Source organism: Varanus komodoensis, unplaced genomic scaffold (genome assembly GCF_004798865.1).
Source record: "Varanus komodoensis strain SLA01 unplaced genomic scaffold, ASM479886v1 scaffold6_1, whole genome shotgun sequence".
Classification (NCBI taxonomy): Eukaryota; Metazoa; Chordata; class Lepidosauria; order Squamata; family Varanidae; genus Varanus; species Varanus komodoensis.
In genome coordinates this window covers 5,325,579-5,351,446 of record NW_025336345.1, presented here as the reverse complement: position 1 = coordinate 5,351,446, position 25,868 = coordinate 5,325,579, and the positions used below count along the sequence as shown (strand labels likewise).

General features: G+C 49.5%; 1 protein-coding gene across 1 annotated transcript; it reads right to left on the bottom strand.

Annotated features, from left to right (window-relative positions):
- Window positions 1–5,578: 5,578 nt before the first annotated feature.
- Window positions 5,579–25,815, bottom strand: TSPAN17 (tetraspanin 17). The gene is made up of 8 exons (XM_044450972.1): window positions 25,673–25,815; window positions 14,344–14,394; window positions 13,774–13,920; window positions 12,692–12,862; window positions 10,066–10,191; window positions 9,473–9,520; window positions 9,024–9,140; window positions 5,579–6,946 (listed from the first exon to the last, which is right to left on the bottom strand). The coding sequence occupies exons 1-8, from the start codon at window positions 25,757–25,759 to the stop codon at window positions 6,881–6,883; spliced, it is 813 nt and encodes a 270-aa protein (XP_044306907.1). The 5' UTR covers window positions 25,760–25,815; the 3' UTR covers window positions 5,579–6,880.
- Between the last annotated feature and the right edge of the window lie 53 nt (window positions 25,816–25,868).

The following is a 25,868-nucleotide window of genomic DNA, read 5'->3' as shown; positions in this document are numbered from 1 at the left end:
ACTCCTATCATTCCAACCCAACTTTGTGTGTTGTGATGGTCAGTGCGGTGCAATAAATAAGGAAGGCTCCAGGTAGGGGAAGGCTGTGGATTGGCCTGATCCAGGCAGATGATGATGATGATTAAAATAAATGACTCTTTGGAACAAATCTCACCTCCTGCTGTGTGTGAGATGATAGCCTGCACGTGACATAGAGTCCTAATGGGAATGTACTATTATAAGCCACTATAGGCAGCCTATAAATACAAGTATAAATAAAATAAATAAAATTTCATGTACATGCTTTCAGCCTTCCACATGGTGATTTGTCCAAAGTTCCCAGGATGGTGGGTGGAATTTGAAAAACCTTAATCCCGGTAACCCCCAAAGCCTGGATTTGAAGAAGACATTCCCCCCACCCCACCCCCGTCTTCCCAAACCTCTCCAGGAAGGTTTTAAAAAAGAGACCACTAGGGGGAGCATGGAAGCGCATGGCTAGGAGCGAGTCACATGGATTACTCCTTTTAATAAAATGTTACCCATCTGTTGAGAAGCTTGGGAATAACTCAGGGGAGTCTTCAAGACTTTAAATTGCAGCCCTAAGTTAGGAAGTACCCATGTGAGGAAAGGAAGAAATAGCTCGAAGTGATAGCTGAGCTCCTCGAGTCAACATCATTTGCCTCATCACAGAAAAGAGGGCAAAAGAATCCAGTGCACACAAAATTACCTTTTTAATAAAAAGCAGTGTTGACAAAAGCCAAGCTGCCCATACTTTCCAACATTATCAGTTCTTCTGTAGAAAAATAATTCCTCCTTGTTTAAATCCAGAAGTGGTCTTTTTCTAACACACTGATCCTGAAAGATTGAATCAGACTTTGATTTAGAAATGTGGGGGATGACTGGAGATGCCTAGTATACAAAGAGGATCCAAGGAGCTGCTGCGTGCTAACTCAACAGCACTGATCAACTTAGCGTAGGACAGCCCTTGGCAACTGGAGGCCCTCCAGACATGCTTGACTATAATTCCCATCACTCCAGCCAGAATGTTTTAATCTAAAGCAGAAGTCTTTCGACCAGAACCAGGTGCAAAACAGTTGGTCAGGTTGGGCAGCAGCACCCTTAAAGGACAAACACCTTTGAAGAAGCGTGCAGTGCAGGAACTGTCTTTCCATGCCAGAAGGCTGCTCACAGGTCTTTCACCCAAAACCCACTCTTGGTTTCCCCTGAAACTTTCTTAGTTGCAGTGGCCCAATTCAAGGAGTCACAGTGTGGAGGGAGAGCTTTTATGTTGTTAAATTATTGAGATTATAGGCAGAGCAAGGTTTGTTCAATGAAGCATCACCTGATTATAATGTATAACTTAGATTTTCAGTCTCATTGTGGATTTGACCTTAGTGTCATTTTTTAGAAATATTATATGCTGCCCTGGGATTTGGTAATGGAGGGTGCATATAAGTATTTTAAATGAATAAAACAGATAAGGGAAACCCTTGTAGCTACATCGCAAGCCACCCAGTGACCCAGAGTTCAAGCAATCGATCTCAAACTGTTGTCTGCCCACTCATTAGCTTTACACCTCTTTAAAAATGGAGTATGTTCCAGGAGGAGTGATGGCTGCCTACTTGGGCCACTTGAAAGGGGGATTAGACAAGGTCACAGAAGAATGGGGTGGTCATGGCTCCTAGCAGTGATGGATGCATACTGCCTCCGGTATCAGGAGGAGAGGAACAGGAAGCAGCGACTGCCTTCCTGCCCTGTTGTGGGCTTCCCAGAGGCATCTGGCTGACCAGTGTTGGAACAGAATGCTTGACCTTTGGCCTGAGCCACCAGACCTCCTCTTACATTCTTACGTTGCAGGCAGTCCTCAAGTTACAAGTGCAAGTGAACAACCTGCACTTTCTAACTGCCATGAAGTCTACCACTTTAACAAAAAACTGCAGAACACTGTCATCACCACGGAGGAAGAGGAAGCGGGGGGGGAGGGGGCCTCCAAGGCTTCACCATAGAGAGGAAGCAAAAGGAGAGAGAGGCCTCGAAAACATCACCATAGAGAGAGAGAAAGTGACAGGATACGGTAGAAAGCCTCTAAAGCAGTGATTTCCAAAGTGGGTGGTACCACTCCCAGGGACAGTGGAAAGATCCAGGGGGCAGATGATTGGCTGCTTTAAATTTGCAGTAGGGCAATAGACCTAATTCAAAGAAAGAAGCATGAGAGCACTAGGGTTGCCACCCAAGAGGAAAGGGGGCAGCGGCTCAAAAAAGTTTGGGGGGCACTGCTTGAAAGCACACCTTCCTGCCCTGCCCACCTGGAGAGGGAAGTCTCCCTGGGATTTCCTTGCTGCAGAGAGGAGGCACTGGCGAGTTTGGGTGGGGCGGGGGGGAGATTCTTGGTTTTTCCACTTTCATGGGGGGCCTGCACCCCTAAGCCCCGTCAATGTGGAGAGTCAACTATATGTGATCCAACTTACATACTGATTCAGCGTAAAGATGAATTTCCGTTCTCTCAAGAACGGAACTCATTCATAACCCAGGGACTGCCTATACTTCATTCCTTTCTGCATGGATCCTCACATGCCATAGGTTGCTGGTGTCACCAAGCTACACTCTCTAGCAGGGAAATTGTGACAGTTAAAATGACACAACACTAATGTGGGTATTTGCAATCTAGATGGGCCTGAGGCATCATGATATTGGAAATGGAGTAATCCAAGGTAACCTATTCAGGATGCTGAGATAATGCACCCCCAAATCCTGACTAATTTCCTCAGCACTTGTCATCACTTAAGTAGATTTAAATAACTCTGTAGTCTTATCTTGCAACAGTTCATTTGAGAATATGCACACTTGACATTAAATGTTCGTTTTAAGTAATTAGAAAATATTCTTGTATTAGGTAATTTAGTGCAAATTTGCCTAAGAAATGGTTTTTATGGTTGCTAGCTGTGACAGAGTGTTACCAACATATAAGCAGCTGCCAACGGTCTACCTATATTGTATTAGTGTAGTTATTAAACTTTAGCTGAAATCCAACACTCCTTAACTGGATGAACACAAATATTTATTTAAAAATCCATTTTTCTTATTGAGCCACAGGTCTAAAGAGGCTGATTCTGAGCTCCACTGAAGTCCTTTCCAGGCTTATTAAAGGTTGCCTTCTATTGCATCACAGGACTCGTTCCAAATACCACCTTTTCCCTCATGTGCTTATTTTTTCCCCCAGCATCAAAGTCATGCAAGATGTTACACTGAGCTGCATCCGCGCTGAGAGTGACCATCTCAGACCGACACGTTTGCCTGTGTGTAGAGGGGAGGGGTGTCGTCTCAGCCCCCTTGTCACATTCCGGCTTTTTCCTCAGCTCCATTCATATTGCAGTGCCAGCCTCTGCAACTGTGGGTCCCCTTGCTCTCTGGCGTGGGCACGAGCAGGGCCTTTTCGTACACACATCTTCGGAAAGCAATCTACACACTACGTTTCTGATTGTTTAAGGGCACGATGCGATGCCCGCTGCTCTCAGCACTTGGGTGCCTGGACGGAGAGGGGCGGTGGCCGCAGCCTCTCCCGCTGCTGCACTCGTGCTGTATTATTTTCCCTGGATGGCGGCTGTGTGCCATCTGGACTGTGCGATGGAGATGGAAGCTGGGCACCAACAGGAGTCAGTGTGAGGCATGGGCCCACTCCACACACCCCTTTTATCCCCTCAGAGGCCCCGTTGCAACACCAGGGAGGTGTGTGGCATGGTTTTTCCTTTGCCAACTTTGTGGGCTGTGGAGCAGAATCTTCCCCTCCAGAGACCCAGCAGGGGCTCCAAAAAATCCTGCCGTTCCCCCAGACAATTCTGGGAGGCCACAGGATGACACCCTAAGCAAAGCAGACCATGAAAATTTATGCCATAATATGTGTGTTATTTTTCAAAAGCCTTTCCCAAACTTGTGCCCGCCGGATATGCTGGACTACAACTTGTATCCTACTGCAACCAAAAATGTTTTCTTAGTCTTTGTTCCCAGCCGTTTTTTGCCGTTTCCTTGTTGTTCTTTATTTGCACTGTTTATAGGCTGCCCTATAACAAAAAGCTCTCTGGGCGGCTTATAGCACAAAACAACACTGGCCGAAAATTCACTGACAGTAAAATAGCAGTCATTGTCATCTGCTGTTATTGAGTGGCCCAGATGGGAAAGAAAATAATAATAAAAAATTAACATCTTCTGTCAAAGGAAAAATACACACATTGTCATTATGCATTATTCTCCTTCAAGTAAGACAAGGCTTCCTTCCAGCAAGCAGGCACGGAAGATGATTGAACCAATCGATGATAAACAGCTTTTTCAAAAAAGTACCTGCAGATGCCACCGTTTGGTTAGCAGCGTATAAATGTGGTATAATACAAAAGGCCCAGAGCAGAGGGTGACTGACAGGGACACACATGATGAAAAACCCACTTGGGGCAAGAGTTGACCAGCAGGCGTTAGCCAAGCTGCGTCTCTAAAACAGTCCCTTGACTAAAGTTCACTCAGTTTAAGCCAAGTATCGTTACACCAAGGGCAGGAGGGCAGGCAGGCAGGCAACTTGATCCCCCAAATGTTTTCGACCCCAGCATCCTTCATGCCTGGCGGTCAGCCATAGTAGCCACAGCTTCCACGAGGCGCCGTTGAAAGCGTCAGGCGGGCACCAGGGTGCCTATTCCTTCACCACCCTTTTGGGCCACCACATGCCTGCAGGTGACAACATCACATCTTGCAGTTTCTCCAGCCAGCAGCAAGACAATCAGGCAAGGGAGGGTGATGGTGGCCCTGAGCCAAGCATCAACAGCCAGATGTTAATTTGTCTTAAAGCCTGGAAAAATCAGGATGATGCAAATTAATGGAAAAGGAAATCCTACACAGAAGAGGACACAGATAGGAACTGTCTAGGCAGCCTGTGGTCCCACTAGAAGTGCATTTGTATTGCTAAGCCCTAGAACAGTTATAACCGTCAAGCACGCCAAAGACGCTTTGAGTTGAAAGTAAATCTGCTTAGCGAGTTATCTTTTGCTCTCTGATTAAGATGGATCAGTTGTAGCTTTTACATATGCAGTAGTTAGTTTCCATTTTCATGTATGTTGACAGCTTCATAATAGCTTTCCCTTTTTGGGGTGGGGTGCTTGGGGAAGGATGCTCCCATAAAGTACATCAGCACACACACTTCAGCTGTCAAAGGTGACAGTAAATAGGAAACCCGTGGCAGGCGGGAATGGGCTAAGCACCCTCATTCCGCACTTTCCTCCCGCACCGCTCACACATCTCTGCATCAAGCACACATTTTCCCTTGCTGCAGGCAATAAACAGAGCCACTTAAAGGAACTATTGGTGAAGGAAAGCTAGTAGGGAGCTCCCCCACGTGGAGAGAAGCTGGCACTGCAACCAGTGCTCAGTCTTGGGTCTCAGCAAGCACCTTGGCAAGCGTGGGGTAGAGAGGGGTGGTGGATCTCAATATCCCCACAGACCCCTTTCACAGACCAAAACAGACCCATTTCACAGACCAATACTGGGCCTGAGACAAGCAAATCCAGCCTTCAGCACATAAGCCAGCTGGTGTATTAGGGAAAACTGAAGACAAGAACGATTTGGCAGGAATTGATTTATTAGGTACAGCAGGTCAATAGAATCTCCAATGATCTGATGAGTCCTGTTAGCAGCAGAGTCCAGGGGGATTAGGAAAGAACCCTGTTCAAGGGAGAGAGAAAGCAAGAAAGTAGAAGAGCCAAGAACATGGCCACCAAGGTGAGGGTACAAACACAAAGTCCTTGCTGGCCGTGTGCCAAGGCCTTCTCAGCTGTGTCACTGGCCAGTCCTCAACGCACGGGTCAATGGGCAGCTCATGGGAGGGCACAACACTACGGGCCAAAACGTGGTTCAGCTCAGGCCACCGAGGTCCCGGGTTCTCTCCATGGGCCTTTCAGACAAGTCCCGAGCGAGAGAAGTTATTGCATACAAAGGGTTGCGTATTTTGCACTCCGGTGAACGGCTGCTCCCCCATAATCCTTCAAGACTGGAACGGGTCCATGTGTGTGCCCCTTGACTGCACAAAATGAGGGCTGCTATCTAGCCAGAGCAGGCGTCGCTTCTCTTTTAAAAATCCAGCACAGCGAATTGCCCGTTTCTCTCTCTCGGTGGGCAGGTGCGGATGGGCTCGTGCCTGCTGTCGCGCGGGCAAGCTCCTTCCCGTGTCACACGTGCACGGCTGCAGAAGCGAGCCTGGACAGTCTTTTCAGGGAAACACAGCGGGCACGGGGGGCGGGGTGGGGAAAGCACAAAACGAGGCAGAGCAGCCTCTTGTCCTGTTCAAGACCCTTCGGATTGGAACTTGATCCCACAAGAAAATCGGGAGACTGAAGCCAACCGTGCAATCCAGGTTGGCTGGCAAAACCCATTCTGGCTGGCTGAGGGGGCCCAGCCCCCAGTGCCCCTCATTCAAGCCCCCGGCAGAGAGGAGCCCTGAGCAGCCAGGGAGAGGAGCCCGAGACACTGGAGAGGGGCTCTGGGGAGAGTGGAGGCGGGGGAGCCGCTCCAGGCAGCAGGGGGACGCCGGTCCGGAGCGGCCTCGCTCCTTCGGCCCCAGGGCTGTGTGCCACGGCTCCCGGCCCCACAGACTGCACTGCAGGGCGGAAGGAGCACTGCCCAGAAGGCCTCTATAAATACTATGTACATTGCCGCCCACAGCTCGTGTGCCCCGGCCGGGAAGGGAAAGCCCAGGCAGCCATTAATACTGGTAGCACCGGCTGCACACCCAGGCGCACAGGCACACAAGCACAGAGACGGATGTGGCACAGGCGCAGCCGGAGCTGTGGCTACGAGTGTGGCTTCAGTCCGACAGAGGGCACGGCGGGCATCCAGTGAAGGCGGCAGCACAGGCCCTGCACCGGGGTCACCAGTTGGCTTTCACGGCATTGATGTCGCTCACTAGGTTCTGTGCCAGGCAGATGCCGAAGATCTGGAAGAGAGAGTTGAAGGCAAGGCATGAGAGGCAGGCAAGGAGCCCCTGCCCTCATGTGCTGGTGCGTGCAGGCTATTCACGCCACTTTCACGAAGTCTGCTGGATCCAGGATCGGCTTTCTGCAGACGGAGATGCTCCACTCACAGAAGGCGCCTCTGCCTGCTCAGGAGATTTCCCCCAACGCAGCCCACCCCAATCAGCAGGGCCCCACAACTTTCTCTGAAACATTCTCCGGAGACTGGCAGATTTGTGCTGGAGCCGGACACCTGCTCCTTATGCTGGCAAGAGGAAGGAGGCCTCCAGCAGATCTCTCCCGCATCGCAGAGGCCCACCGCCCAGGAGGGAGGGAAGCAGCCGGAGAGCCGCCCCAGCCCCTCCACTGCCATGGGAAGGCAGAGCAATGGCAAACACAGGGCACCCTGCGCCACAACTCGTGGGACCGTGTCCTGAGAGGCCTTTTAGACTCAGCCATTTCCCTTGGCCTGCAACACAGTCAGTAACCTGCTGGGATTAGTGCATGTGAAATACCATCTGGTTCTAAAATGGTTAATTATGGTATTTTTCTATAATGCTTTTCTTGACTATTATATCACATCCCATGGCTTTAGGATTTGTTGTAAGTGGTCTTGGGAGGGTTCGCTCTAAAGGCTAGCTTTATCAGGGGTTTTAAAAAAAAAGAAATAAACCCTCATGTTTCAAGGTCTTCCCTCACAGCTTACAACTACCGCTCACAACTACCACACAACAGATGACCACGCCAATTTTTGCTTTATGCCAATGGGGGAAACACGTCCGTTCAGAGAGGAGCAGAAAAGGGTCCCGGTAAGATTCGCAAAAACATGGCCCCCTCTGGACCAGTTAAGGGCACCGTTTCGGCATGGGACTGATAAAAACACCCATTTCCACTTGGCGGACTTGACATCCTTTAAAAAGCAAGTGGGAGAAGTTAAATGTTCGTATGTTTAGGGGGGAAAACCCGGAGTGAACATATATGGGTCCTTCTCACCCCAACAGGATGAACAATTTTATGAACAATTTCACCAACAAATGCAGCATTTTAAGTAAGCCTAAAAACTTAATGCAGGACCCCTCAGTCTCATTGCTTCTGCTGTCCCACTTCCTTGCCCCTTCTGAAGAACATGATTATTTGATTTGATTTGATTTGATTTCTATCCCACTTTTTTTCTTATAGCAAACTCAAAGCAGCTTACCTCATTCTCCTCCTGTGGCTCTCATCTCATCCCCACAACAACCGTGTGTTGGACTGGGAGTGTGTGACTGGCCCAGTCCCCCAGCTGGTTCCGTGACCAAGCAGGGACTAAAACCCAGATCTCCTACATCCCAGGCTTGCCCTCTTCCCCATGACACCACACTGGCTCTCATGCCACATCATGTGACACTTTCCTTTCTTTCCAAGCTTGACTCGCCAGTGGACTCCTTCCTGGCTCTAGAATCTCCCCACTTCTTTCCTGTGTTTGGGCACACAATGGCCAATTGTCTCACTAACTTCCTGGCCAATTCCCTTAAAAGCGCCTCCTTCCTCCCTGGTACATCGACCCTCCTTTAAAGTGGATGGTGCTGCTGCTCCTTCTCCAGTCCCTGCGGCTGCTCCCTGCTTGCTTTGCCCAGCATTTAAATCCCCCTAAAGGGGACAAGGGTGCTTTCAATGCCCAGCTCTGCTCACTTCCAGCTGGCCCTCCAGAGGCAGCAGGGAGCAGGGGCAGGCCGGTGGCTGGACCCGCCACGATTCCTTTCTCGCTTAGGGTCAGCCCAAGGCAGGTTGGGCAGAGATCTACCGGATCCATAGGACAAGAATCTGGGCTGCTGCTTCTAACTGGTTGTTTTATGATGCCACTGCTCTTTTTATGCATATTTTGAAATTCACTTGTGTTTTTTACCATCCTGGGAGCTAATGGCTACAGGGAGACTAACAGGTCCCACTAAGAAAATGAAACAAATGAAGTCTTTCTGCAGGTTCCTGCTACCTATCCTGACACTCGGGGCCATGTTATACAGGGTCCAATATGTAGTTGTGTTTGTGATCAGAAACCCGCAGCATCGCTGGCGCGTGTACCTGGAGCAGTGCGACGGCCACGAAGGCTCCGGCCACCACAATGAGATTGTCCTGGAGCCACTTCTCAAACTGGCCAGCACACCCCTTGGTGTGGATGAAGTTCTGCTGCTCCAGCTCCTGCGGAAAGGCACAGGCAACCGTGCAAACAGGCCGCGCAGGCAGCGGGAAACCGCTTTCCCCGGCTTGCAGGGCGAAGAGCGGCTTCCTCCAGCCCCTCCCGCTCCCTGGAGGCTACCTGCTCCCCACGGCCACCAGCGCCAGCCCACACACCCGCCTGGGCCCCAGCCCACAACTCAGAAGATGCACCGGTCCAACCTTGCTCTGCCCTGTGCCCGGAAGACCAATGTGCCCTGGCCCCATTTCTGGCTCATCCCACGAGCTCAGCTCAAGAGGCGCATCCACCTGCTTCCTCCCCGACACGAACCCTGGCAAAGCAGCTTGGCTCTCACCAGTTTAAGGCGGACATCGTAGCCACACTGTGTGTTGAGAACATCCTCCTGGGGAAAGAACGGACACGGGACAGATTACACCGCCCTGGGAAGCCGCCAAGCCCTTTCCCAGCAAAGGGGCCTGTTGCTCCTTGACGTGCTTTGCAAGCCGCACCCTTCCAAATAACTCAGCAGCAGGCCTCCATCCCACCCCAGCCTCTGCCTTCCCCAGCCCGATGCCCTCGGGACATTTGGCCTGCAACTCCGGGAGCCCCCAATCACTGGCCATGCTGCCCAGACTGATGAGTGCCACACAGCTGGAAGCACCGGGCGGAGGACGGCTGCTTCACCCCATTCCAGATAAGGGCGGATGTGCCAATGGAGTTAAAATATTCTGGGACAGGTTGGATCATACTCCGTCTAATGTGGCCAATCACGTACCCCAGACTGGGCAAAGATCCACACTCCTGAGTGATTCTGACCTTAAACAAGCTCTGCAGATACTACTTGGGTGAAGAGGGGACAAGCAGCCGGGAATCCAGGCCGCACTGCGACTGGATGCCCCTGAGGCGAGACGTACGGCTTCTTTCCCACCCCTTCTTCCAGCTCCTTACCGCAGGATCCTTGACACAGCAGGAAAAGGGCACCCCACAGCGCTCCCTGCTGGGGTTGGAGTCAGTGCAGTTGAAATAAATGTTGAGGTTCCAGTCGTTAGGCCCATGAGCCCCGCAGCAAGACCACTGTGGAAGGAGGCAGCGTTAGATGGGAGCGAGTGTCCAGAAAACAAGCCACACCGCAGCGCTAATGCATGGTGCAGAAACGCATGGAACAAACCAACCTGACCCTGAGGAAGCAACTCCCATGCTCAGAAATACGGTACGGGGCATACCACATGGGAGGTCGTGCAGACTCCTCACTGCTTCCAGACGGAGGCCGCTGAGAGCATTTTGGCCAGGCTGCTGCTGCATCACCAGCATCTGCCAGCAGAGGGCAGGGCCCCCTCTGGCTTGGGCATCACAGCTATGCCATTCCCAGGCCACAAGGAGTGGGAGGTGTTTCCACACTTGTCATTTACTCTGGAACAGCCATGCGTTATTCACTCACTTTTTACGGGTTGTCTACATAGTGCTGTCATCACAGTTCCATTTTCCTGTATTTTCCCCATGGTTCTTCTGTCTCTTTCCAGACTGCAGAAGATCCAACAGAACCACCCCTATAGGCTGGGTCAGATCTTTGGTCTTCTCTCACTGAACCGAGGGCTTCTTCCAGACCGGCGGCTCCAGGCACTAGCCATCACTCTTCGACCCAAGCAAAACACCAGTTCGCAGGTAGGCTTCCCACAGTGTGGAATCCCTGCAAAGTTCCTTGGACATCTGTGGATCCCAGTTACTCCCGCAGACATACAGCCATACGGAAAGAGATAATTCTGCACACACCCTTTTTAAAAGCAATGTTTTGATCGTTTTTTAAATGGATCCTTTAATTTGCAGAAAAATGGGTTTTTTTTAAATTTAGGAGCCATTTCTTCATTACTTTCATTAAGGATTTTTAAAGATTGTTTTTTAAAGGATTTTAATGTTCATCAAAGGATGAATATAAAAATTAACTCAGTACTAAAATGGAATTAAGTGAAAAGGTAGCTTTTTTTGGAGACGGTGTTAATCAGTTTTTTAAAATTGTCACTGAATTTTCTTTTTTCCCAATTTAAGCTCTAGGACACACGTATTTTCATGTTGTCTTTTTTAAAACAGGCACAAAAACAGGCACTTCAGGTCAAATTAAAAGGCAGACTGAAAACACACACACTGATGAGATGGTGCTGACAAGGAAGGTAAGACTCACATTAACCCAAAGTGGATGCGTAGAGACAGAGTCGTCTACTCAGAAGCTCACTAAGCCCATCGCAACCATGACGCTTAGTGAAAACATTTTTGGGGGATTTTGCAGGATGCCATCAGATGGCTGTGCTCCTGTGTTTCCCTCCGTCTCTTTCCAGACTGCAGGCAGAAGAGCAGAGCAGCCACATCGCCACAGGTGTGGCACTAACACGAGATTCCCCAGTGGGCACCTTCCAGGTGTTGTGGACTTGAACGCCCATCAGCTCTAGCTAGCACTGCCGAGAGTCCAGAATGCAGGACACTGTAGTCCAGAATATATGGAAGGCACTCGGTGGGAAAGGCGATCAGTGGAGACTGTGACTCCGTTCTGGTTTTGGGTTGTGCAATGCGCATCTGTTGAACTGGGCAGATGAGCCTGCTGGTGGAAGTCTGCACTGACATCTCTTTCCATGTCTGCCATCTTCTTTTCATTTGCACTAAAACGCCTGCTTACCCATTGTTTATTTTAAATTTATCATTTCATTTGCACGAAAACACCTTCTTGGCCATTTTTAAGAAATTATTAAAATATTCGCACAATAGCACTTCCATGGAAAAGCATTCCAGCACAATTTTAAATACTGATTAAAGAAAAACAAAAACAGCATGTTGTCTTTCTGCTTGCACCATCTTAGCACTATGTTATCGGTTTTATTTTCCTGATTGTTAATTAGCGCTAAAACACTTTTTGCCTACCTTTAGATTATATTTTTAAACTATAGAAATAATCCATAGCACCTGTATAAAAAGCACTTCAGCTCAGATTAAATAATCGATTAAAATGGATCAAAGATGGATCAAACTAGCACACTCAGGTGACCTGTCCCTTTTGGGCTCACCTTGTTATTTCAGGCCCACCAGTATGAATGAATACAGTGGACTAATGCTCCAGACCAGCATCACACTCTCAGAAGCAAATAAAGTCGATTGTAATTCTGCACATAGCTTAGTGCAGAAGAGTGATGTTTGGATAGCACAAGGAGCCACCTGTCTGGAAGCATCTCAAGAGAGAACTAGAACTGAATGCCTGATGATCAGGTGTGCCACTTGTGCTCCCTGGGCTGAAACTCTGCACTATGTCTTGGAGCAGAGCATCTCCCTGAAACTATTCAGCACGAACCAAGAGTAGAGCTTGCATGCCTGCTGGATGCAGCCACTGGCGTTGTAAAGTTGGAGGAATCTGAAGAGAAGAGATCCGAAGGTGTAGCTCTGCAGGCGGACACTCATCAAGGACAAGCTATGATCAGCTAGAATGTCCGACTTGCTTCGCAAGTGGTCATGTGACAAAACAGGGCTTTTTCATACAACCACAACCACACACACAACAACTAGGCTGTCGCTCATGGGAGCTTCTAGAACTCACATATTCCTGAGCAAAGTCTATGAGGTTCTGCAAGTCAATGTCATCACGGTAGGCCTTGACATTGTTGTTGATGAAGAAGTTGAGCTGGTCTTTGATCCAGTCCTTGAAGATGAAGGCCAAGACACCAGCTGTCAGCTCCAGGAAGAAGATGAGCCCCAGGAACACGGAGAACTGGGGGCAAAGAAGGGAGAGGCTGTCAGAGGGCAGGTCTTACACATCCAGGCAGTGCAAGTGCTTCTAAGAACCTACGCTCCACCCTGCAGAAGGGTAAGATCAGACATAAAGTGTCCTGAGAACTTTTGTTACATGGCAGCCTATAAATACAGGGAAGAATAAGAAAGGAGGAAAGGTCTTTGAATTGCTGCTGGCTTTTACTTTGCTTGTGGTCTTTCTTAAGCTGAGGGCTTACGTATGCTATCGTATTTTAAGTTCTGCTCTGTGAATTGCCCAGAGAGCTTCAGTTATTGAATGGCAGGAAAATACAAGCAAGTCAATAAACCTCTCCTACCCTCGTGCCAGACAACTGCATAACAATCCCACTACAAGCACTGCATCCAGTTTCCCTTCCACCACTGGCCCCAGCCCTCCTTGCAGTGCCAACGGAAAACCCCAACTGCTACTGGAACTTCCTGTGCAGCAGTGCATGTCCACGGCCTCTCGTCAGCACCTCCCCCCTTGGTTCCCAAGAGCCAACGAGCCAGGAATATTCCTGGCTTGATGTGCTCCAGATGTTTTGGACTTTGACCCCCATCAGCACCAAAGCATAGCCAACAGTTAATAATCCTGGAAGCCACCGTCCAAAACATCTGGAAGGCATCAGAGTGAGGAAGTCTGAGCTGTGATGTATTTCCTCAGCACTCAAAACACTTCACATACATTATCCCAGCCATCCTATAAAGAAGGCCAGCATTATCCTCCCTGTTTCACAAATGATGCAACCTAAGGCTGGAACATGGGCGAGACAGGCTGAAGCTGCTGGCCCACCAAGCTTGTGGCCACACTGAGTTCTCAAACGGGATGTCCAGCTCATGTTTTGCTAGCTAGTCCATTCTAGAAGGAAGCAGGAAGAAACAAAGACTTACAAATTTGAGCAGGAACGTATTCTCCCTCAAGGCCCCAATGCAACCAGCAAATCCCAGCACGAACATCACCACTCCAACCACAAGAAAGAGCCAGACAGGGTCAAAGCCCCCCAGGTCGGTGATGGATGACAGATTGGACAGCACACCCTGGAGAGGACAGCACAGGGGAGGAGGAAGGGGAAGGTGAGCTGAACTGGACCCCACAGCCAAGGACCCTTCAAGCAAGAGTCCGGCTTGCTATACACATGACCAAGGAAACCTGGCATGACGTTTTTGATGCTGCAGTCAGATCTACCTGAAGATGATCTGTAAGCTCTGCATGTGTGCGACTTGGTGCCAGCTGCTGATAGCACAGGGATGTGCCAGAAAAAGGTCCGCGGCAAGTGCATGAACAATTGGCTGCGTTCACGGAGCCAGAGAGCTACTTGGAGAACCAGGCTTGGTTCTGGACCCAAATGTCCATGCCAGTTTGTCAGGCACACCAGAGCTATCTATGGCCCTGGTACCAGAGAGAACAAAACATTTACCAACCAGAAAGTTCCCCATTACAACGGGACTGCTCCCTCTTACCTTTTCTGCCCAGGCCCACAGACCAATGGCCAGGAAGGCAGCCCCCAGCAACTGCAAAAGAGGAAAGTCCGGTTATGCAGAGTGAGGACTTCCTGCACAGTCCAAGAGGACCTCCCCGTCCCTGCCCGCCACCCAAACGCGCACCCATCCCGTGCCCTGCACACAAACGGCGGGGAGAAACAGGATCAGAAATACTAAGCCTGGAACCTGCTCTGCCAAGCAACCTTCCCTTTTGCTTGAAGCTTTTAGAGGGGCAGCCTTTTGAGAAGGTACTCAGGTCTTCCTGGCTGCAAGGACTAAAAGTCCTGGGACTGGGTCAGGCGAGAAGCTCTGGCAGGCAAAAAGCTGCTCATGAACTGCACTCCAGCACAGCACCTCTGCGTCTCCGCCATGCAAACCTGCCCTTGTGTGGCCACATTCACGAATCAATGCGACCCACCGTGCAGGCCATCTCCTCAGCACCCACGCGTGATTCGGCCCCGGAGCCTCTGTGCGCTTCAACAAATGCTGGGTCAGCACCAGCAAAGTGGCCGCCCTGTTCTGGTGATCTGGGTCCCAGAATCTGGCAAGCTGAGAGCTTTAAATTCTGAACTGAGGCATTTCCAAAATGCAAGTGATTTCACATTCCCCTCCCCCACCCCCACCCAGCCGCCTCCCGCCATGCGCACAATTCACAACACAGTCCTATGCAAGTTTGCCTTGAAGTAAATCTTCCTGACTGCAGTGGGTTTTGCCCCTCATGTAGCTTTCCCCAGCCTGGTGCCCTCCAGATCCATTCCCAGCCAGGATTATATGGAGACATCCAAACATATTTGAAAGGCTGGGGAAAGCCAAGTACTTAGGATGGCAGCTGATCTGCAGTTTCTGATAAAGAAACAGGTTTTAGTTCAGCTTATCATCCCACACAGAGGAAAGCATGTTGAGGCAGGAAGAGTCAAGCACGCAGAGGCAGAAGGACGGAGACCAACTCAGAAACCTCCTGGGTTTTTAATATCCTCTTTATAAACTGAATGTTTGATTTCCTAACCTTTCAACAAGCGGTAGAAGGAAACAGAGACACCACATGCTGCCCCCTGCACAATGATTTTTCAGACATTAAACTTCCAAAGCAACAATTTCATCCAGCCCAGGATATACATACTTGCAAATCCGTATCAACAACCTGGCCACTGTCAAAGAGCAGATCTAGCTGATGGCGGCCAGAAGTAGGCTATAATGTAGGCCACTCATGCCTGCAACTGTGCACACAATAAGAAGATGGATGGTGACCATTACAGAGGAACAGAGATGGGGGAGAATGATATGGAAGCCCTATTCCCCCAGTGCAGCAATCAAAGCCACGGAGATCTTGAGTGTAGATCCTGACCTGGATTTCTCCAGCCATGGGCAAGAAGTGGCCTGCTTTGAATCAGGCATCTAGACCTGCCTTCCCCTATGTTCCTCCTGCTAGATATGCTGGGCTATAACTCCCGGCATCCCCAGCTAGCTACACTCCCAGTCCTGCACCCGTGCAGCCAATCCTTATGCAAGGAAAGGGTCAGGCTTGCAAGGCCAGCTGTGGGGCGCATCAGACTGAATCCTGACCCTGTTCCGGCCCCTTTAACACTGGCACTGCACTCCCGCAATATGGGCCCTGACTAAAACAGGAGGCTGGCGATGCAGCATCTGGAGCATTCAAAGCCTGGCACTGCACAGACAATGGACGCTCTGTTCCCACAGTAGGAGGGGGCCACTCTTGAAACAGCCACGACATTCATCTGAGTTCCTCCCTTGCCCACACATTAGACCTTGCCCTTTTCCTACACCAGTTGCTGCTCACTTGCCCCACTGGGGAAAGCTGCGTAGAGGCATCTCGTCTGGTGGAACGCAGAGGACTCAGGTGCCCTTGAGTTGGTCCAACATGGTGAAGCCTTGATGTTGCTGCATCCCAGAGGAGAAAAAGCCACACCCCCAACCTGCAGAGTACTGCTTACCCTTGGGCCAGTTCAGACATGATGATTTTGGCTTAATACAACATGGCTCAAGAAGAGAGAGCAAGCATGTGCCTCCCTGCTCATGCCCAGCTTCAGCCCTTCTATCATGGTTTCTCTAAATCACAATTTCCTGTTCCATGAAATTAGGAAACCATGGTTTAAACTCATTTTACCAGGTTATGAAAGCAGGAACTTAGCTTGATTAAAAAGGTAAACGTTTCCCCTTGATGTTACGTCCAGTCATGCCTGACTCTAGGGGGCGGTGCTCATCTCCGTTTCCTAGCCGGGGGAGCCAGCGCTTGTCCGCAGACAGTCTCCGTGGTCATGTGGCCGGCATGGCTAAACACCGAAGTCCACGGAACGCTGTTACCTGCCCACCAAAGTGGTACCTTTTCATCTACTTGCATTTGCACGCTTTCGAACTGCAAGGTTGGCAGGAGCTGGGACGGAGCAACGGGAACTCACCCCGTTGTGCAGATTCGAACTGGCGACCTTTCGATCAACCAGCCCAGCAGCACAGCGGTTTAAACCACTGCGCCACCTGCATCCCATTAGCTTGATTAGTAAGGTGAAATTAAACCTGTTTCCCAGTTTGTGTGGAACAGGAAATTGTGGCTTAAACAAACTATAACACAAAGGCTGAAAGTATACATAAGGAAGCATATGCACAAAATGCACAAAATGTTCTTTCTTGACTTAATAAATCATGGTTAAATTGACATAATAAACCATGGTTTATTAGGCCCAGATCATTACATCTGAAATGATCCTTTTCCTAAAGCTAGTCTCACACTTTGATGTGCTATGATCTCAGCAAACTCAAGCCTTGCATGCCTCAAATAAAAATAAGCAGAGCTCATATGCAGTAGGATTTAGACTCACTCCAAGCAAGGCTCAGTTCCTCACAAAACTTTTGGACATGGTAAGGGTGATGCATGTTGATTTTCCCACATCAGGGTTACAAAAACATCACTCTAGTTCGATAATTCCTGTTGTCACCACTTGAAGACTCGTGCAAATATAATATTCATTACATATAACTTTGCTGGTAGAATTTTACTTTGTCATTTCAAAAAAGAGCATCTGGGCCTGCATTCACAGACAGAGCAAGAGCCCCCCTTTTTTTTGGGTGGGGGGGAGAGGTGTTAGAAAGCCTCATTCCTTGAATTCAGTCTTGTTATTCTCCTTCCCTTGCCCAGTCCACACCTTGACATGATACAGCTGCTGTGGCTTCAAGGTCTCCAGAAAACCGGTGCTGCCTGCACAGAAAGGCCATCTGCCGCTCACCAGGAGAGCCTCTTTCAGGCAGGACACTGAAGGGCTGAACTGCCATTTTTGTCTGATCTCCCCTTTTCCAGCAGGCAAGTCGTTTTAGTCAAAAAGGCCTCATAGAATACAACTCCGCCTAATCTTCCTTGCAAATCTCACTTTTAACCTGACATATGGCACAGGCGTGATCCTTCCTCGCCAACCGCCTCTTCCATCTGACCACTTTTCCTGATGCGCAAGAGGGCACTCATGCCCAGGTGAGCTTCTCCCCACTCCGGCTTGTTATATAATCATACAGTCACATAAATATGCAGCAGCAATGTCTGCAATTATCTTAATCTGCAAGCAACCGCGACAGTGCCGTTTCAGCACTGGACCACTTCTTGCTGAAGATGAGAAAGGAATACAGTAAAAGGACTGGTCTGGTAAACCCCCTTTAGAGGAAAAGATGAATGTTCTGGAAGTAATACAAACCAAATTGATATAATATACAACTAGAAGATCCTGTCATAAAACTCCCAGCCACGTACACACCACAAATCATGCGTTTTTTTCCTAAGCTCTTCCGATGCAAAACCAAAGAGATACGCTACCAAATCATTTACCTGAGTTTCAAACCAGCATCAGGAACCCTTTTGATGGCACCAGCTAATAGAAAGGCAAAAGTTCAGGAGTGGCAGTTGCTGCACTTGGAATTTGGCCAGGTGTTTACCTGTATACCCCCAAAACGTAACAGAGCTAAAAAAAAAATCAGCCAAAGCTTAAAAAAAACAGAAAGCCAGTGTTGGTGCAGACCTGGTGCTCAGGAGATCTGGGTTCTGGTCCCCACCTGGCCTGGAAGCTCATCAGAGGACGTTGGCCCAGTCACGAAGTCTCAGCCCAGCCTATCTCTCAGGGCTGTTGTGGTAATAAAATGGAGAGGAGGATTATGCCAATTGCCTTCAGTTTCTTGCAGGAAAAAGATGGAAAATAAACACAATAAATGAATAGCATTGCTGCTTAGAGTAGAGTCGGCCGTCATGGGAACAGCCTACCTGGGCTGAACTCTGACAACAGTTTCCAAGAGCTTTGAGGGCATATGATATCAGTGGCCCACTGAGTGCTGCAAATCTGCCCTGTTGCTGCTGCTGCTCTTCTGCCGGTTTGGCCAAAGAGGTTTTGCAGCCAGTGCAGGTTCCATCTCTAAGTCCTGGAAAAAGGGTCGTCTATACAAAGCGTAGTGCAAAATGGAGTAGGTCATGAGTGGAGAATCCGGTTAACTGAATGATGCAAACTTAATTAAGAAGTATAGTTTGGCGGACGAGCATACGCTGTGCATGCAGAAAGCCACCCAGCATCTCTAGTTGAAAGGTAGCAAGGCTGGGAAATCCTTCTCTCCTTCCATGGTCCTAGAGAGCCACAAAAGCAGGCAACTTAGTGCCCCCCACAGATCTGAGACTCCCCTCATCTCTACTCACTGGTCATGCTGGCTGGGGCTGATGGGGGTTGTGTGCAAAATATCTGGAAGTCCCCAGCTTGTCTACCTCTGGGCTAGACGGATCAAATTATTTATTAACTTTCCACCTTGTATGGCTCTTTGGGTGATGTACAAGAGAATGTAAAATGAATTTTAGAAAATATGAAATATAAATGCCACAATAAAAAACAAAGGTTCACACAAGGAAATCTGCTAACAGCTAACCATCTGAAAAGCTAAACCAATCTCATAAAAGCCAGAGACATAAGAGCTAAGCACAGCACAGCTCTGATAAAAGCCGAGACAAAAATATTGTATCAGTGTTATGTGACGGTAATTCCAAATGCCAGGATGTGAAAGGAATGTTAAAAGGCCTGGGAGAACAGGAAAATCTTTGCCTACCGCAGAAAAAGCATCAGCACAGGTGCCAGAGTAGCCTTTCCAGGAAGACTTTCGCTGTGACAGGCATCCAATGCTCTTTGGGTTGACGTGGCATTTGGACAAGGGCTTCTGTAGGTGGAACACAGGAAGCCGCCTTCTGCTAGATTAGGCCCTTGGCCCATTTACTCTGGTATTGCAGAGCAGTTCTGGCGGCAGGTTTTCCTAGCCCTATCTGGGGATGCTGGGGACTGAACCAAGGACTTTCTGTGTGCAAAGCATGTGTTCTGCCACTGAGCAATGGCCTCTTCCCTCTGCTGAACTTTGGTCCTTCCAACCCAGGGGTGGAATTCAATTTTGAAGCTGCTCTTGGGGGTCAGATTCCAGTGGTGGGAGCAGGGCAAAGGCAACAAGGGCAAAGTCTGAATAACAAAATACTAGCCAGGAAATATTTTATTTATTTATTTATTGAGACAGCTTATATGTCGCCCCCATCACATAAGCCTCGGGGTGGCTTACAATCATTAAAATCCCACATATAAATACAAAAAAAAAAAAAATAAAATAAAACATAGAATAAATAAAATACATAAAATAGTGGAAACAGCCTGGTCAGTTTAAAATGAACAAATAAACCTTAACAATTAAAATAGCATTTAAATAAAAAGGTCTTGGCCTGGCGCCAAAAAACAAATAACGATGGCGCCAGGCGGACCTCTCTGGGGAGCACATTCCATAGGTCGTCAAATACCGAATGATATGTGATTGCAGAAAAGGTGGTGGGGCTGGGAGGAAGGGGGCAGGACCACCTGGGGAGCCTTGGGAGGCCAGATTAAAGTCCCAGAAAAGCTGGATGTCTTCCCTGCAACTGAGGTTCCCTACCGTTAGTTGTAGGTAGGTACAGATGGAAAGAGGTGATGAGCTATCAGGCCATATTGGGCTTTAGAGGACAAAATAATTGCTCTCATTTTGGGCCAGAAACATATTAGAAGCCTGTGGAGATTAGAAGAAACCAACTACATGGGTTCATAATACCAGATCTTGCTTAAAACGTGTGCTGCCATGTTTTGCCCTAGCTAAATGTTTGGGTTACTCTTCAAAGGAAGCTCCACGCACCACGCACCGCAATCCTTCCAGAGGGAGAGTCACCGGAACCTGGATCACTGAAGCCACCCCATCCGTGTTCAGATCAGGCCACAGCTGATATCAGTCTTAACTGGTAAGAGGCCACTTGTGTCTTTGGCAATAATGACAGATGTAAGAACCAACTATTGACCTGATCCTTTCAGGCAGGAGTGGAGAACATCTGCAGCTCTCCAGATGTCTTTGCACCACAACTGTCGTCATTGCTGACCATTAGTCATGCTGGCCAGGCCTGAGGAGAGTAGCAGCCAACGTGTGGAGGGTGATGGATCCCCCCCCCCAGCAAAGTTCAAACGATCCCCTCAGAAGAGGTTGAATAATGCTCACCCAGGCAGAGGAACCCCCTTCACACGGCCTCTGCCTTGCCTGGGATGAGCTTCGGCTGCTTAGCCCTCCTCCAGACCATTGCCATGGCCAAGCATTGTACTAGAACTTCGACAACCACACTCGGCTGAGACGAAAGAGAGAAATGGAGCAGCCTGCCACCTGCATGCTGATGCCAACACAGCCCAGATGGCCACCTTCATCCAGGGCTTCATAAATGCGACAGGGCTGAACAGAAGCCCCCTAGCACCACCTTCTGGAACTGGCCGCCGGGCATGAGCACAACCCCTGCAATGCAGTACCAACTCCTCTGAATTTGGAGAGCCACTCCAAAAAGATCCTGAGGCCAGCGATACTGAAAGCAGCTTAGAGTTCAAAAAGAATCAACCTGGCTGCATTTTTCCTGCCTCTAGCCAGGCAACAGAGCGGCCATGGTGATTTTCATGGCAAAACCAGTTTTAAAACAGATCTGAAAAAACAATCTAATCCAAGACTGGGTGGACTTGATTGGAAACCACCAACGGCCCTGTGCAGTATGAGGCAGTATGTTTATAAATTCTCTGGAGTAAAGAGTTAGATAAGGCCCAGTCTGAATATGGTTCCTACGGAAACCAACAGCAGAACGGGATCAAGACCCATTGCGTGTGCTGGGTGGCCTGCTGCTCCTCTGTTTCATCCCCAGAGATGATGAATCTCACCAGAGATGCCTCACTCTGCTCATTAGCAGACTGTGCCAAGTCCCAGAACATGCACAAACTCTGTGCCCATTCAGAAATTCTCTGATGCAGCCCCTCCTGCCCCTGCACAGAGATCATCCTGAGCCTCAAGGGCGAATGCACTGCCCTGAAAGTCTGGACCAGGCCTCTCTCACCTGGAGCCGTCCAGGTGCACTGGACTGCAACTCCCATCATTAACAGCCAGTGTAGGGGAAGATGGCTAGGAATGATGAGAACACAGGAAGCTGCTTTACACTGAGGCAGACCCTTGGTTCTTCCATCCCAGGGCTGCAAGCACAGACTGGCAGCTGTGGCTCCCCAGGGTTTCAGGCAGGACTCTTCCCAGTTCTGCCAGAGGATGCTGGTGACTGAGCCTGGGACCTCTGGCTTGTAGGGCAGGGGCTTTGCCACAGAGCCACAGCCCTTCCAGAGTTGCAGCCAACACTGGCACAGGACATCAGTGAAGGAAGGCTAAGCTGGAAGAGCCTTCTTTCATGGCACCCAGTGGGAGGGTTCCCAGTCATCTGTCTTTACCATTTTCAGAGAGCAAGTCAAGCCAATGCAATTTCACCTCGAGTTAATGGAAATTCTAATCTGGAGAATTACTAGACTTAATTCTTGCTTTCTACTATGCCCTTTTTACATGTTGCTTTGTGAATTTTCTCGGGTATCATGATCCTGTTGCTTAATCCATATTGTGAACTGCTCAGAGAGCATTGCTGTTTACTTAATATATTTTTCACAAAGAGCAACAGTCCCTGTGCAAGAGATGCAGAGGCCAATAACCATCAGGACAGGAAATGTGATATGGAAAGTTAATCCTGGCTTCCCTGGCATACATAATAATGCCATGTTGTTCTGACTCCAAATGTGACCCGCACAGTCTGGAACAGTCACAGCAGTTGAGATCAGGCTGCTGACCTTGAGTCTCAAATCCACTGCAGAGTTATGAAATTCTGACAAAGAAGCGCTTTTATGGATCTATGCTGGGAATGGTACGTGTTCTTTGCAGAAGTACTTTGCACATCAGAAATTTTTCACTTTTGAAGCTGCCCTAAGTCTTTTTACAAATTATGGCTGGAAGCACCAAGATCCTTTTTATTTTCAAAAAAGGAGTAGCTTCCTCATACCCTAGGAAGAGCTTCTTTCTCTAAAACAACAGTCTTGCAGTGTTTCTGCAACTTGCCTACCTGGACTATCTCTGGATTTTTGTTCCTAATAAAAGCAATTTACACCAAACATAATCAGGCACCTGTTGCCCACGAACACCAGTTATATACCAGGCACAAGACCCGACTTAACACGGTGTTGTGGTGCACAAGCCATGAGGAAGCATCAGTGACTGGGGCAGGTGTGCAAGTGCAGGGACTGCAGGCTACTCCTACCTTAACCACAGAGCCTCCCACGTTTTATCAGCCACTGACAAAAGCCACAAACAAAAGTAGGGAGTGTTAGTCCTCCAGCTGGTAAGCCGCAAATTTATGAATGAGCCAGACCAGACCCAACAACGTGATTTCCATGGTGGTGGCCACCAGGGAGAGGGAAGAAAACAAGAAGAAACAGCAGAAAACCTTCTCAGAAAACATCATTGTATTTCTGAGATTCCACAGAGAACATTCCCAAAAAGCTCACACTATTTTCTCTTCCAACGCGTAATATTGGCACATGTGCAGCCACGGTGCTGGGAACATGAACTTGCTCCCTGGAAACCACAGTTTTGTTTCATGCGCCAAGTCAGCACCTGCGCCAAAGCATGAGCCATGGCGAGGAGCTGCTTGGAAACTAACATACAACGTAAGAAGAGCCCTGCTGGATCAGGCCATCTCACCCCACATTCTTTTCACACAGGGGTCAATCAGCTGCCCATGAAAAGTCCACAAATGGAAGACGAGTGCAGGCGCTCTCTCCCACTGCAGGCGCACCCAAGATCAAGACAGGGTCTCAGAGGCAGACATGGGATGGCCACTGCATAAAGTGCTCACAAGAAACACAATAACCAGAAAAAGCCCGAGTAGGGTTGGTGACTTGGTGGGCTGGGGACGGCCATGCAGTTCACAGTATTTGCGAGTTCCATCACAAGGAAGGAGGGCAGAGAGCTCTGCGGCTGAGCTGGGACACCTCGTTTGCCAAATGCTGCTCATCTAACATTCTAAGCTAGGAAGTGGCTGATATGGTTGTTTGAATGGGGAGTGGGGGAGGCAAATTTGAAACCCTTACAACACCTGCAGCCTTCTTGGTTGCTCCCATGTGCCCTTCAGAGCCTATTTTAAAATATATTGCTCTGTTTGAAATACAGTGATATGGAATAAGGTATGAAAATCTATGGAGGGCCAAGCACATAGCTACGCCTTCCAAAGGGTCGAGTGCTCCTTCTCAATGCAAAAGGTCCCAAGGTTTTATTGGACTGTGTTTATTCAATGCTGTTTTTATTGTTTTTATTTTTGTACCTCTGTTCTGAGACCTTGGGAAAGGACAAAATAAAAATGCTTTAAATAACTAAATAAATAAGCAAGCAAGCAAGCAAGCAAGCAAGCAAGCTCAATCCCGGGGAACTCAGGAGAGCTGATGAAAACTCTTCCTGCAGACATGGAGAGATGATACCAAGGCTAGACTGCATGGCTACTCTAACTTTGTGGCAGCTTTGCATATTCATACACTGAACCAGGCGTGCTGGAACAGGAGTTACTTCCTATGAAAACGAGGTGGGCCGCAGCCAGCAGAGCCCGTCTCTCCCCTTTCTGCAGAGGACAGCAAGGAACTTACTCCATGCAGTGCTGGTCTCTTGTCTCCGTTCATCTCCTCCCAGCACCCATTAGTGGTGGCTGTGGCTTGGTGGCGCTTCAGCGCATGCACACTCTGCTACATCCTCCCTCTGCAGCTATGGGACTCTCTCGCCATCCACAGGGTTTCTAAGCCACAACATCTGCAAAGGCTGCTTTGCCAGGCTTCTACATTTGGTCTTGACTGGCCTCCTACAGTTAAGCAGGACCCAGGTATTCCTCTTTAACGTGCTTACAGTTAATGGGTTTTTTATTTTTATTCTTCCCATATCTGCTGGTCCCTCAACAGAGACCTAGAGGGAAACACCTGCAGCCAGAATGTGGGTTGCTTCCTTTGTGAGTTTAATACATTTCTGGTACAAGTGGGAGAGGTACTGAGAGTCCCTAGTATTTTTAAATGTATTTTTGGTCAACATTCCTTAGCAAACTAAACAATAAAACACACTGGAGCTGCAGGGGGCAGTGATGTCCTCGGCATTCTTAGCTCCCCATTCTTAATATCCCCCCATTTTTGTTCCCATTTTAAAATGTATTTTAAAATAGCATCTGAAGGGCACATGGGAGCAACTAAGAAGGCTGCAGGTGTTGTAAGAGTCCCCCAACACTTTGATATTTCCTCCATTTCGTTTCCATTCCCCCCCTTCAGTCTGCTTTACCACTCATGACCCCGAAATTACTTGCAGGTTTCCCTTCTTCTGTAGTTTCAAAGTAATACTTTACTATGCTATGTTGTAACTCTCTTCCCCACTCTCCCATTCTACGCCAATTTGTACGCATGAACTGAAAGGATTTGCCTCGGTTTGCCTTCTCTGTATAATGGGTTGCTGCTGAAGATGGATGGGAGCAGAAAAATGTGGGTGCACAAGAGTGCTTTCCCGTTATTGCATGGGTCAAAGCGCCCTTTCCCCGCTGTTTTGCACTCAGGATCGTGAAGGTCCGTGCCTGAGCAGGGCGACGGGCGCTGCCGCAAAAGGACCTCTCCCGGCGCCCGGTCGGCACCTTGCAGGGCTGCCCCGGAACAACCCCCCGACCCGGCGCACCTGGAGATCGCTCTCCATTATTTCCCAGGACGAGGAGAGCGACTGCCCCGCCCGCGGGCGCGCGGTTTCCCGTTGGCCCCGCGACCCCCTCCCGCGGCCAGGCCCAGGCGCTGCTGCGGACAATGGGACGGAGGCGACCCCAGCCCTCCGCGCCCCGGGGCCGCCCTCCCCGCCCCCACCAGCCGGCGCGCGCGCTCCTCCCCGCCGCCCTTCCCCGTCCCGGCGCTCCGGGGGGCGCCCGCTCACCCACCCAGAAGAGCACATTGGAGGCGAAGAGCAGGTACTTGGCGCAGCAGCTGACCTGGGGCCCTTGGAAGTGCTGGGCTTTCCCTGGCATGGCGGGCGCGGCGGGGCCTGGGCGCTGCCCGGCCGGCTCACAGCCCCATGCCGCCCGCCCGCGGCCCAGCTCCGCCGCCGCCGCCGCCGCGCCGCCCGCCCGCTTGCCT

What these genes read in the sequence shown, in the direction of transcription:
- TSPAN17 (XM_044450972.1), bottom strand. Translation starts at nt 25,759, where the DNA reads ATGCCAGGGAAAGCCCAGCACTTCCAAGGGCCCCAGGTCAGCTGCTGC. An exon ending in ATACGTTCCTGCTCAAATTT is followed by an intron (nt 12,863 to 13,773) that starts GTAAGTCTTTGT and finishes CTTTGCCCCCAG; the next exon opens with TTCTCCGTGTTCCTGGGGCT. An exon ending in TGGCCGTCGCACTGCTCCAG is followed by an intron (nt 6,947 to 9,023) that starts GTACACGCGCCA and finishes TCTCTCTTCCAG; the next exon opens with ATCTTCGGCATCTGCCTGGC.